The 14,466-nt window shown below is 40.0% G+C and overlaps 1 protein-coding gene across 4 annotated transcripts in view; it reads left to right on the top strand.

The window, feature by feature from the left end:
- The window catches only part of NPEPPS (aminopeptidase puromycin sensitive), a 121,446-nt gene that overhangs the window by 87,863 nt on the left and 19,117 nt on the right, over positions 1–14,466 (top strand). For all 4 annotated transcript variants that reach the window (XR_009155192.1, XM_058184199.1, XM_058184200.1 and 1 more), the window contains exons 13-16: positions 2,931–3,040; positions 5,395–5,458; positions 11,314–11,453; positions 13,799–13,933. Coding sequence is in view for 3 of the 4 variants with exons in the window: in XM_058184199.1 (XP_058040182.1) it covers positions 2,931–3,040; positions 5,395–5,458; positions 11,314–11,453; positions 13,799–13,933 (449 nt within the window). In the remaining variant the exon portion in view is untranslated. The remainder of the gene's footprint in view (positions 1–2,930; positions 3,041–5,394; positions 5,459–11,313; positions 11,454–13,798; positions 13,934–14,466) is intronic.

Here is a 14,466-nt window from a genome sequence, read left to right as displayed (position 1 = left end):
TGAGGCCTTTGAACTCTGGTTCTGGAGAAGACTCCTGCGAGTCCCTTGGACTGCAAGGCGAACAAACAAGTCAGTTCTAGAGGAGATCAACCCTGACTGCTCTTTAGAAGGCCAGATCCTGAAGATGAAACTGAAATACTTTGGCCACCTAATGAGAAGGAAGGACTCACTGGAGAAGAGCCTAATGCTGGGAAAGATTGAGGGCAAAAGAAGAAGGGGACGACAGAGAACGAGGTGCATGGATGGAGTCACTGAAGCAGTAGGCATGAGTTTAAATGGACTCCAGAGGATGGTAGAGGACAGGAAGGCCTAGAGGAATGTTGTCCATGGGGTCGCGATGGGTCAGACACGACTTCACAACTAACAACAACAAAAATGATAGATAATATTGTATATAAGAACATCAGTATATTAATTTTGTATAGGACATATATATGCAGTGACACATGCCTAAATCTTATAATCTATGTACAGGTCATCCTCATTTAGTAACCATATCCAGTAGTTAGTTTAGTAACCATAATTGGGATTAACAATTTTGTTGCTAAGTGACCTGGTAGGATGTGAGGGATTGCAACAATTTGGCTGCTTCTAACATGACACCTGCTTCCAGGATGGCATGAGGTGGCTTCTGTATAGGACAGGGGTCGGCAACCCGTGGCTCTGGAGCCACAAGTGGCTCTTTGGGCTCTGCCACAACTCCCTGTCCCATCACTGTTTTGTCCCGCTGCTCTTATTTCCTTTTTGGACTCCAGCCTGAAGCGGTAGGAAGCGAAGGCTGCCTTACACCCAAATGTGGCATGAAGGCAGGTACAAGGCAGCTTCGCTCCTGCACTCTCCTCCCCACCTCCCCACCTCTTCCTCTTGTAACCCTCAGCTGTGGCTGAGCTGGGAGTGTGCGCAGATGCAGAGAGACCCTCCTTAAGCGAGCCGCTGCCCTCCCCGCACACACCTTTCCTGAGCTTTGGTGCTCGCTTGAGGAGGGTCAACCTGTGCGTGTGCACGCTCCCAACTAAGCCACAGCTGTCCCAGGAGTCCTGCAAGGAGGAGAGGGAAGAGGGTTGATGGAGAGCAAAGCTTCCCTCTACCTGCCTTTGCGCCACATTTGCACATAAGGCAGCCTTCGCTTCCTGCCACTTCAGGCTGGAGTCTCCTTGCACATGCAAACGCTCTGGCTCACCCACAGCCAGCCAGGGAGTTACCGGGGTGGGGGAGGACAGTCACCCGAAGGGAATGGGAGAGACACAGACACACAGACATAGAGAGACATAGAATGATACACAAAGAGGGGGTGAGAGAGACATAAAGAGACACATAACAGAGTGATACATAGGGGGTGGGAGAGGGGAAGAGAGGGAAAGGGAGAGAGACACAGAGGGGGAGAGAGACATAGAGAATAGTTTTGTGTTCGGTAGGCATGGCTAGGTGGTCATGTGATTGGGTGGGAGAGTGACATCGAATTGGCCACACCTACCCAGGTTTTGTGGCTCCCAGTGTGTTTTTTTTTCTATAGGAAACGGGTCTAAGTGGCTCTTTGAGTGTTTATTTATTTATTTATTTATTTATTTGCATTTATATCCCGCCCTTCTCCGAAGACTCAGGCCGGCTTACACTATGTTAGCAATAGTCTTCATTCTATTTGTATATTTATATACAAAGTCAACTTATTGCCCCCAACAATCTGGGTCCTCATTTTACCTACCTTATAAAGGATGGAAGGCTGAGTCAACCTTGGACCTGGTGGGACTAGAACCTGTTTAAGGTTGCTGACCCCTTGTATAGGAAGATGGTGCAAAGCATTGGCTTGGAACTCTTAGAATGGTAATTTCCAAAAGATTGTATTTCCAAAAGAGCACCCAAGTGATGCAGCACATACTTTCCGATTGTGCCCTTCTAAAGGATTGCACAAATGGCTTACTCCCAGAATGGCGTTAGGCAGCCTCTGCAGAAGGCCACATATCGCATCGACTGGGCACTCTTTTGGAAAGGTGATCTTCAAAAGAGATTAGTGGAGGAAGGCATGCTAGGTGGGCAGCAGGCCATAGGCATGTGGGATCCAGCTGGGCAAGAAGTCCCAAGGGACTCAGTAGGATCGGGTGGGGAAGGGAAGATATGCAGATGGGGCCAGTTCAGTAGTGGGTTCCATTTACCTTCGCTACTAGTTTGGAACTGTGAGTGCGCGCATGCACAGAACTTTAATGATAACATCTGGATGGGTGGGCGGTGTGTCCCGCTGCTGCCATTACCTGAACCGAGGCGAACTGGTAAAAACCTACCACTGGGGCAGTTGTAGCATCTTGTGGTTGGTCATAAGGGTGGGTGAATTGCCAATTGCCCACATTGTGATCATGTGATTGTGGGGCACTGTAGCGTAAGTACAGTTCTTATGCTTCTTTGTTTAGCATTGTCATAATTTGAATGGTTGCTGAACAAATAGCGTAGTCAAAAACTGCTTCTTAATTAAGGTCACAGAATGGAGCTTGTTAATTTGCTGTGGAAGCACTGTGCTGCAGAGAAAAGCAGCTCAGGAAAAGGTCCCTTGTTTAGACAATCTCTCCATTCTGTGAGGAGAAAAAGAAATAAAATAACATGAAAACAGTCAGTATTAACTGACTGTAAGGGCAACATGTGACTATGTGTGAAGCTGCATAGGTTGTAAATGCAAGTGTTCGTTGCAAAATAATTTTTAATCATCATATGTTTGAATGGTTGGTACTTGAGGCAGTCTCTAAATGAGGTCTATCTGTAACTATGATTCCAGTGATTCCCCTTATTTGTGATTATGATTTTTGTATTATGAACTGCCTAGTGTCACATTGTTGAAATGAGTGGCTGTATAAATTCACTAAATAAATAAAAAGCAAGTATGAAATGTTTTCTTTAGTATTAGAAGGCAGGTTATTTAGATTGAGGGTTTTTCTCTCTTGCAGAAGATCTTTGGGAAAGCCTGGAAGATGCTAGTGGTAAACCTATTGCTGCTGTGATGAATACATGGACCAAGCAAATGGGTTTTCCACTGGTTTACATAGAAGGGGAGCAGGTAGGTGTATATTTTTTGACATTGAAATCAGTTCAGGTAGAATGCAAACCAATGATTTAATCTTCCAAGATTATAAGCTCTGTGCTCTAGAGCTCCTGTCTTTGCTTTCATTTTTTTACTCGGTATTTCAATTTCCCTAGTTAAAAAAAGCCTTTGGACCAGTTATCTACAACTTTCCAGTCAGTTATCAATAAACCATATTTTGCAGCTACTTCAAACTAATTTCTCACTGTATTTTTCTAACTTATTGCAAAGCAAGCTCCATTTATACAGAAATAATAGTTAATATTTTTTGACTGAGAAAGATTTTGCTTATGACTTCTTAAAACAACAGTGTTTAGAAGTTATATTTGTAAGCTTTAATAAATGCATGTTTTCAGCATCATATTTGACCCATAAATAGAGATATCATCAAGTTTGTAAAAGGTTATATGTGATAGAGAATATATTCAGTTTTCTTTTTTTTCATGAACCATTGCCCCCCATACAGTTCAGTATTAACTTCATAGACTGAAGTCTAGGTATATTGCAAATACAAACTGAAATCCTTAAAAATCAGTGTATATCTCAGTGCTGTAGTCTGCTGCTGCACTTATTTACATGGATTCACGACTCTCAAAAAGCTTTGGCCCTCCTAGGGTCCCTTATTAATTAGAAAGATGAATATACCTTGAAATATTGTAGTATCATTTCAAGTATTTAATATATAAAAAATAAATCATAAATACTTATATATTATGTTATATTATATTATGCTACATTATATATATTAATATTGCTATGCCATGTTATGCTTTGCTATACTGTAATTGTAAATATTATAGAAATATTTCTTTCCTCCTTTTAAGTCCTTAGAAAACAGTAATGGAATAAAATAAAATAAGATAATATAAAAGTGAAATTAATGCCATCTACTGCAGAGTTAGAGCATAAATATTTTTGCAGAATCCCTAACCTCATTCTTAATAAATCTTGCAGCTGTTTGCTTGTATATTTAAACTCTGACATATTTACTTCTCATTTGACTTTGTTTAGTCAACCAATATATAATCTCAATGTCTGAAGATAAAAAATAATTTCCTCTGATATTTCTAGAAACTTGATGTGTGACTGGATTTATGTTAGGTGCTGTTTAGGCATGGTTCCTGTTCTTAAGTGTTATGACAAGTAGGGCCTGGAGGTTTGAATGATTCTCCAATTAAGGAGTGCCGACTATCAGGATCTTAGAAGAATGCCTTCTTTTGTTATGGCACTTGCTTTCTGGGATAAGGTTCTCCTTGAGGCTTGGGAGAAGGCCTTAAGGCATTCTGGAAGGCCTTAAAAAAACCTGGTTGGTCTCTCGGATTTTGGGCTAGGGGTAGTTACAGCCCCTTTCTATTTATATGATATACTAATTGTTGCTAAGTTCCTCATCTTATTTACTGTTTTATGTTCCACTTTTGATTGTATATTGATTGTATATCTTGTTTTTATGTTGTGGGCCACCTGAGTGAATCGGAGTTGGGTGATGTCTAAGTAAAAACAAACAAAAATGCATAAACACGCACACATTTTGTACATCTTTTTAAAACAATTTAAATGATTTTGTTATATCAAATTTGCTTAATTCAAAAATAAGACATTACAGAGCACCTCATTTTGCTTAATAATACTGCTTTTTCACTGGAACATACCATTTTGCAATTGTAGATGAAAACTAGCTTTAGTTTTTAGTAGTATGTAGTCTAATACATCTTCATTTAACTTATTTCCAAACTTTGGAATTCACTTCTGAAATAACCTATTACACTTACATTAACGAATTCATTTCTGTATTTATAAAAATCTATAAACATTGTCTGAAAGGATATTAGGATTTTTTTGAGCTTGAGATTACAATTCAGATATTTTTCATGCATGCCATCTTAAATTCATGATCCATGGAGAGATTCTTAAACTAGATTAGGGAACAGAAATCCTATTATCAGATTAAGCTAATACCACAGTTTATTGAAAAAGACTAAACTAAATTAATAGGATATTTAATTTCAGCAAATTTAGACTTCCTTTGACTATGCTATGGTAGCCAGTCTGACCCATCATATTTCAATCAAATACTGTGATATAATACTGTATCATAAGAAAATAGTATCTGTGACTGTGGCCAATCTGTTGAGAGTAACAGATAAAGGTACGGGCCAGTTGGGAAAAGGGAGAGTGGGCAAAAACATATGGTTTGGCAAAAAAAATAAAAAGTCTTGGCAAACTTACTATGGACTCTGAGGACAAGGAGTTAAGTCCTCAGGACATGCCATCTTAAATAGAAATATTCTCAAGCCTGTCATTACTATTTTTACTTTCGTTCTTTACTCCAGCAAGAAGATAACAAAGTGCTGAAGGTAGTCCAGAAGAAATTCTGTGCCAGCGGACCATATAGTGGTAAGACGATAGCAGGAGCAAGCAACGCATCATATTGTACGTGACACCAACTATTCCACGAAACAGCCCTTGCACTGTCAGTTTGTGCAGGCAGGTGTCCTTTTTAGGATTCAGATGTTTGAAATAATTTACCAACAATTATTAAATCTGAAATTTTTATTTTTTGTTGTGTTTTTGGGGGGGGCATACATTCTGCACATTTTAATTAAAAAAATCGCATTCTAAAATGATTTTTACATAGTATTAATTTTTCTTTGCGATATCTGGGTAAAAGGTAGTAAAAATATACAGTTCTATGAAAAAATATTTGTTCCTTTTGGGATTTCTCTATTTTTGTATATTTTTACCAGTTAAAACATAGTTTCATGTGGGTCCTACTGATTTTTAAAGAGAGTAACACCAACTTTAGTAGGAGTTGGATTAGTTGGAAGATAATTCCTCATAAATTTTCAGAAAGATATGTTCTGAGATTTCAGTTTCATCAGAGGCACAGAGGCATCGTTTCTGCAAAATATGTCTGATTGTACAGTATTTAACATCCATGACTGCAAAGGGAAGGGCATTAAACTGTGCTCTAGAGGAGGCACTATAATATGGGGAATTTGGTTTTGGGAGATGCTTTTAAGTCTCTGTTGACTCCTGGCAACTGCCCAGGCTAGTCCTTGCAGTTTTCTTGGCAAGATTTCAGAAGTTGTTTGCCGTTAGCAGTTGCCTGCTTATTGGGATTGAGATAGAGTGATTGGTCCAAGGTCATCCAACTGGCTTTGTGCCTAAGACAATATTAGAACTCACAGTTTCTACAGTTCATAATTGAATTATTAATGTTGTGGTTTGCAGTTCCCTTGACTCATTATAAAGTTGATACAGGAATAAATAACTTTTTTACAGAAATTTTTAAAAAAATATTCTTGACACAGCATGATTTAGAATCCATGTGATGAAAAACTGAATGTGATTTGAAGAGCTAAAGTTCATAATATTTGTAGAGAGCTTCATATTTAAAAATATTTTAATTTTAAATAAATGTTTAAAAAACTATGAACTATATGCTCTTCAAATAGCAGACAAATAACTCCCTATATTATTATACAATTTATTATTGATAACTGTTATACAATTTATTATTGTTTAAATAGACTACAAAATGTTTTTAAATTTCTGAAAATAGTTTTGAAATGGAGAACATTTGATAGAATACGGAATCTTAATCAAGGTCCACAATTTGTTAAAAGCATATTTTTATTTGAATTCTGCAGGAGTATATTAGACCAGGGATCCCCAACCCTGGCCCATGGGGAACTAGGCTGCAAAATGGAGCTTTGGACGCTTACCTGCTCACCCTGCTCTTGTATGGAAATATCCTCTTCCCCTCCCCACTTTGCCACTACTGCCAGCCTGCAGAGCCAGAAAGTTTGTGGACCCCTGTTTCTGTCCATAAGCAGAAACACGTGTAGCTTATGTAGCAAGGCAACAATCTCCAACATATAAGCAAATATGAATTTTAAAAAAAACCCACACTCCAGTGTTTTTAAACACTAAACCCTAGAAATATTGTGACAGGACCAGAGTATGCAATTCATGCTTGAATACTGTTAAATGTCATTAATTTGAAACAGCATGCTCTGGAAGAATGATTCTGAAAAAGTGATGTGAGACACTAATAATTACAGAACGTAGTCATAGCACCTATAGGCGTTCTGGTCAAAGGTGTTACTTAATCTAAGAGGATGATTACTTTTTCACACTGGTTTACATAATAAATCAATAAATTGAACAAGAATCAAATCTGGGTGCGTTCTTACTTACGCAGATTCCCTTAACCTATCAGTAGGATTCATATAAAACTCCTGTTACATTCATTGGCAAGTTATGCAAAAAGTCAGAAAATCTAAAAGGTATGACCACTTCAGATGTACATTATTAAGTAGATGTATCTCGCCTCACAATCAGGAGTCTATGAGTTCAAGCTTAGGTAAATATTGAGTAATTGTCTGCTGGGAACTCCAAGTAGGCATCTGGAAGGACATCTGGCCAATAAACACTTGAGCACCATTCAGTCGCTCTGACTCCACCCCTATGCAAAGAATTATCAGGTCGTTAAAAAAATCATAGTCATAAAATACTGTACCTGCAGTTGAGAAAAAGGTACTGAAAGCAAATTACTTAGGTGACTTGTACAAGTTGAACTATGTACGTATTATTAAAGCACAGAATGAAGAAGCAAACTAGTAATTTGCCAATTTAGAATAGAGGTGGATTTTAATTATTTATTATTTATTTATTTCTTTTATTTTATTTATTGAATTTTTATACCGCCCTTCTCCCGAAGGACTCAGGGCGGTGTACAGCCGGAGATAATATACAAAATATGTACAATTAAAATAAATTAAAACATATCAAATTTACAAAAACTGCTAATAATTAAAATTAAATTTAAAATATTTAAGAATATTAATAAAACCCCAATTTAAAATCAAACTATTATGCCAGTCCTGCTTGAATAAATAAGTATGTTTTTAGCTCACGACGGAAGGTCCGAAGATCAGGCACTTGACGTAGGCCAGGGGGGAGTTCATTCCAGAGCGTCGATGCTCCCACAGAGAAGGCCCTACCCCTGGGGGCCGCCAGCCGACATTGTTTGGCGGACAGCACCCTGAGGAGACCCTCTCTATGAGAGCGTACGGGTCGGTGGGAGGCATAGGGTAACAGCAGGCGGTCTCGTAAGTACCCGGGTCCTAAGCCATGGAGCGCTTTAAAGGTGGTAACCAAAATCTTGAAGCGCACCTGAAAGACCACAGGAAGCCAGTGCAGACTACGGAGCAGTGGTGTTATGTGGGAGCCACGAGCGGCTCCCATTACTACTCGCTCAGCCGCATTCTGGACTAACTGCAGCCTCCGGGTGCACCTCAAGGGCAGCCCCATGTAGAGAGCATTGCAGTAATCCAACCGAGACGTAACCAGAGCGTGAGTGACTGTGCATAAGGCATCCCGGTCAAGGAAGGGACGCAACTGGCGGACCAAGCGGACTTGGTAAAAGGCCCTCCTGGAGACGGCCGCCAGATGTTCATCAAAGGACAGCCGTCCATCCAGGAGGACGCCCAAGTTGCAAACCATCTCCTTTGGGGCCACTAACTGCTTCAACAGTCAGCTGCGGATGCAGCTGACTGTACCGGGGTGCCGGCATCCACAGCCACTCCGTCTTGGAGGGATTGAGCTTGAGTCTGTTTCTCCCCATCCAGACCCGTACAGCTTCAGGCACCGGGACAGCACTTCGACCGCTTCGTTGGGGTGGTCCGGGGTGGAAAAGTACAGCTGAGTATCATCAGCGTACAGATGATAACTCACCCCAAAACCACTGATGACCTCACCCAGCGGCTTCATATAGATGTTGAACAGGGTAGGCGAGAGAATCGACCCCTGAGGCACCCCACAAGTGAGGCGCCTCGCGGACGACCTCTGCCCCCCTGTCAACACCGTCTGCGGCCGGTCGGAGAGATAGGAGGAGAACCACCGATAAACGGTGCCTCCCACTCCCAATCCCTCCAACCGGCGCAGCAAGATACCATGGTCGATGGTATCAAAAGCCGCTGAGAGATCTAATAGGACCAAGGCAGAGGAACAACTCCTGTCCCTGGCCCTCCAAAGGTCATCCACCAACGCGACCAAAGCCGTCTCCGTGCTGTAACCGGGTCAGAAGCCGGACTGGAACGGGTCTAGATAGACAGCTTCTTCCAGGTGCCGGGGGAGCTGCCACGCAACCACACTCTCTACAACCTTCGCCACAAAGCGAAGGTTGAAGATTGGACGGTAGTTTCCCAAAATAGCTGGGTCCAGGGAAGGCTTCTTAAGGAGAGGTCTCACCACCGCCTCTTTCAAGGCAGCGGGGAAAACCCCTTCAACCAAAGAAGCGTTTATAATCCCCTGGAGCCAGCCTCGTGTCACTTCCTGAGCAGCCAGCACTAACCAGGAAGGACATGTAGTTGCATGCAACCTCCCCAGCAACCTGTCCATGTCCTCGAGAGCCACAGAATCAAACTCATCCCAAATAACCTCAGCAAGATGTGTCTCCGCCATCTCGGTTGGATCATCGCAATCTTGGTCCAAGCTATCCTGAAGCTGAACGATTTTATCGTATAGATAACCGTTAAACTCCTCAGCCCGTCCCTGTAGGGGGTCATCCCGTCCCTCCTGATGAAGGAGGGAACGGGTCACCCGAAACAGGGCGGCCGGGCGGTTATCTGCCGATGCAATGAGGGTGGAAACGTAGGAACGTTTCGCCTCCCTCATTGCCACTAGGTAGGTCTTAGTAAAAGACCTCACTAGTGTCCGATCAGCCTCGGAACGGCTGGACCTCCAGGTACTCTCTAGGCGTCTTCTCCGGCGTTTCATCTCTCTTAGCTCCTCGGAAAACCAGGGAGCCAATTGAGATCTATGTCTGGTCAGAGGCCGCAAAGGCACGACACGGTCCAAAGCCCCAGCCGCGGCCTGTTCCCAAGCCGCAACCAGTTCTTCAGTCGTGCCGTGGGCAAGATCCTCAGGGAACAGCCCAAGCTCCGTCAGGAACCTCTCCGGGTCCATCAGGCGCCTGGGACGGAACCAACGTATTGGCTCCGTCTCCCTGCGGTGGTGAGCGGCGGTCCGAAAGTCTAGGCGAAGAAGAAAATGATCTGACCATGACACCGGTTCTTTCACTACATCTCCTAAATCCAGATCATTAACCCACTGACCAGAGATAAAAATCAAGTCTAGCGCGCCTCCCCCAATGTGTGTAGGGCCATCAGTTACTTGAATCAGGTCCAAGGCCGTCATGGAGGCCTGGAACTCCTGAACCACCGTTGATGACAAGCCGGCCGATGGCAAGTTGAAATCCCCCAAGATTAAAAGTCTGGGAATCTCAACCGCCACGCCAGCAAGCACCTCTAGTAGCTCAGGTAGGGCTGTAGTCACGCAGCAAGGAGCCAGGTACGTGATCAACAGCCCCATCTGATTCCGATGGCCCCACTTCACAAGGAGGGATTCACAGTCAGCTATCTGAGGAACAGTGGACTCCCTCGGCTCCAGACTTTCTTTGATCACAACCGCCACCCCCCCACCCCTACCTTGGGCCCTCGGCTGATGGAATGCACGGAAGCCCGGAGGGCACAGTTCAACCAGGGGTACACCCCCTTCTGTGCCCAACCAGGTCTCCGTAATGCCCGTAATTATAATTATTGATAAAAAATGGTAACTTTTAATTAGAGTTTGTCTTTGAAGGCATTTCATTCAATTGGTTTTTTTAAAGGGACTTTTTTTGAAAAGGAAGATCAACATATGCAATGTTTTTTTAGTAGTTCTGATAGCACCTGTTGTATTATATGGAGGTACTTCTTCTTTGGCCCAGTTGTAAATACAACTGAAATAGGAGATATCCCTAAATTATTAAATTTTCATGGTTAATCTACAACTGGTTTTTATTTTGTTTTACATATCTTTTTTCATTTGTTATAAAGAACAAGAATAATAGTTCATGTGAATATATAAATATGCATGTTCATTTAAATAACAGTTTTTATTTACACGTGACTGCCTGAGTCACCCTAATATATAGTTCCATTAGACGCAGACAGCAAATTCAGTGTTACCATTCTTTGCATAAAATGTAAGTTGTTAGAGTACTAATTGTTTCAGGGAAGACATAGACCTTGAACAAATACGTTTTGGCAGAATGATTGGATTTCCATTCTACAAATGTGCTGGATGACAGCAGATATGATTTTACTTCTTATTCTATAAATCCTCAAATAAGTTTCTGGGGATTGCACAGTGGACCACATCATGCCTTGTTCTGTCAGGTGTCCTTCTCTTCTTTTATATAGGGGAAGATTGCCCTTTGTGGATGATTCCTATTACCATTTGTACAAGTGATGACCCAACCCATGCCAAAATGCAAGTATTAATGGACAAACCTGAGTTAACTTTAGTTTTGAAAGATGTGAAGCCAGAACAGTGGATTAAGGTGAGTAATAATAAAAAGATATTCCTCCCTAAGTATATTTCTGATTCTCCAACCTATTGCCTTATTTTATTCTTCCTAGTTATTATCTTGATAAGTCAGAAGAAAAGAGAACAGTTGCATTTTTTCCCAGTTGCCCTGTTCTCTTAATGTAATGCCACCAATAACCCATTAGAAGGACACTCGAATTGTTTTTTCATGTTCAGTCTATGCTTTTAGTGTAAGCTTCCCATGTGAATTTATTTTGTTTGTTATTAAATGTTCAAAAACGTGTAACATTGTAACTGTTACTGGTATTGGGAAAAATACCTAATGACCATGGATGATAGAGATGATTTTTGACTTGATGATCTAGTTAAAGTTCATTGTTGAACAGCTTCTCAATAGAAATGACTTTCCATTACAGATAGTTAACTGTGTGCATTCCCTACAATTTTTGTCATCTCTACTTAGATTTCTTGCTTTATTGCTGAGCTTCTTTTAGTACTATAAAATTCTCCTCTAAGAATCCTCTAAGAATTATGAGTCATAATTACCTTGATATAATTTTGCCAGAGATTATCATATTATTGATAATCTAAACAATTATCTATAACTTCCCTCTCTTCCAATATTTGTTTTATAGGAGTAGATTTTTTCAGTGGCTGTTGTTTTGTCAGTATTGCTCTGGAGTTTTGTAAAAATTACTTCATTCTACAATACACAGTAATATATATGTCAAAACAATAATAATAGTTCTGTATTCTAATATTATTTTCTTTGATATGCTACACTAAGCAATCCAGTATCCTTCACTTGACTAAAATGATACAGGTCTAGAAGATCTCTATTAGTGTCCTGAACACTTTCATAAGAGATGTTATCACTTCGTTTGCCAAAGTTAAAAAATTCTTGATACATTTACGTAATAGATAAGACAAGATGTTGGTTATAGCATTGCTAAAGGAAATGTCATTTGATATCAAAATTGGGAGACTCTAGTTGGGTATCTTACCATTACTGCTCCTTTCTTTTACCAGATGAGGTTACAAATAATTCTGGGAGGGCTGTAAAGAGGGCATATATCAGTATTGTCCAGTGACTTCATGTGATAATTTCCCAGGTTTAGGTTCAAGGCTCAGTTTTTCCCAGATCTTTTAAATTTAAATGCAGATAAATTTAAATCAGACAAATCATAGTCTAATTCATTTTAAGCCTAATTCACTATAAGTTTATCAGAGAAAATAAACGCAATTACAGTTATTTTTCCAGATGATAAATCTAAAACATATAACGTATAAAATAAAACGTATAAAATAAAAGTATATATCCCTATAGTTAATAGTTAAAATGTATCAGGTCAAGTATTTTAAAATAAAGGTAAATATATCTTTGACCAATTTTTTTTGCATAAAATTTAATTACTGCTCATCTCAAAGGAGAAGATTCATGTAAATTTTATCTGGTTTCCATGTCTCTAACAACAATGAGCCATCTGGAGAATTATCTACTTCAAGTTATAATTAAATAACTTTTCTTTTGCTTTTGTCCTTGCTGAAACAACCCCTCCTTTTCTGAAACTGGTGATAACAGAGTATTTTACAAATAGTCCTTGACTTTTGAGAAGTTGTTTAATAATTGTTCAGAGTTACAACAGCCTCAGATAGGGTGCTCATGGGCCATAAAGCACTTCTTGGCATCATAAAATGTAATACTACCACCATGCAATTATGACTGGTTGACAAGCACCCCCATGATCATGTGATTTCCATTTGCAGTCTTCTCTGTCTGCTTTTCCAGAAAGTCAATTGGAAAGCTGGCAGGAAAGCTTGCAAGCAGAGTGGAGAGAGGGAAGCCAAAATACTTCAGCAGGCATAGGAACAGAGCAGAAATCTTTAGGATTTCTCCTCCATATAAATCTTCAGGATTTTCCCTTTGTGTTGAAAAATTTCCCCTTGTATGTGGAAGTGAGAGGAAATCCTTTGGCAGGCAGAGATGTTAAAGAGCAAAACAGCTGTCTGCTGGGAGGATTTCAACTCTGCATGGAGCTGAAATCCTTCAGCAGGCAACTCTTTTTGATTCTATCCTCTTAATGACTTAGGACATCAATTAACCACCACAATCAGGAGTGCTGGAATTGTAACTGTAGAACAAATCAGTCAGTGAACATCTTACTTAATTATAATGTCACTCGGTGAACAAGATTTCAGTCTCAGTTATGATCATAAGTTGAGGGCTATCTGTATATTATTGTTAGACGTTATTAAATCTTGCCATGTTATTCTGTTCTCTATATGTGGTTTAACGTGATGGATGCCATTGTGTTTTCTCTTCAACTGCTAACTGAATCTCACTCCCAATGTTTTCAGCTAAATCTGGGAACAGTGGGATTTTATCGGACACAGTACAGTCCTGACATGCTGGAGGGTTTACTTCCAGCTATCCGTGATCTCTCCTTACTCCCTGTGGACAGGCTAGGGCTACAGAATGATCTCTTTTCCTTGGTAAGTGGATATCTCTTTCCTTTTGTTAATCTTTTTTCCTTTTCCTTTTTATCTTATCTCCTTTTTCTTTCTCCTTTAAGAATCATACTACATTTGTAAGCACAATATATTTTGAATTAATGAACTTCATATACTTTTTTGTAATAAAAAAGCTCTGCAATCCTAGTCTTAAACTTTTAATTATAGTGCTGTTTTCTAATAAATTGCTTCTGACTTCATGTCAATAGCTTTAAATATGAAATATACTGAAGCATGAATAAATGACATATATGAAGTACCAGATGGAAATCCAAACACTTCTGAAAAGTATTCTGCAAGCTGAGTAAAATTTTTATTTAAAGTACTCTGAAAGTTGAATCTTGCTATTTCTATTATTTTTCATTATTAGATTCTTGGAAGCAATCTTCTGATATTTCATATAAGAAATATCTGGGATTTTGTAACTGTCAGTTACTGTGCTAGGAACTTTTTATTTTTAAGAACAAATAAGGAATTTCCCATCAAGTGCTAAACTGTGCCCTCGTTGAGTATGG

This window comes from Ahaetulla prasina, chromosome 4 (genome assembly GCF_028640845.1).
Source record: "Ahaetulla prasina isolate Xishuangbanna chromosome 4, ASM2864084v1, whole genome shotgun sequence".
In the NCBI taxonomy this organism is placed as follows: domain Eukaryota; kingdom Metazoa; phylum Chordata; class Lepidosauria; order Squamata; family Colubridae; genus Ahaetulla; species Ahaetulla prasina.
This window is presented reverse-complemented; position numbering and strand designations above follow the sequence as displayed.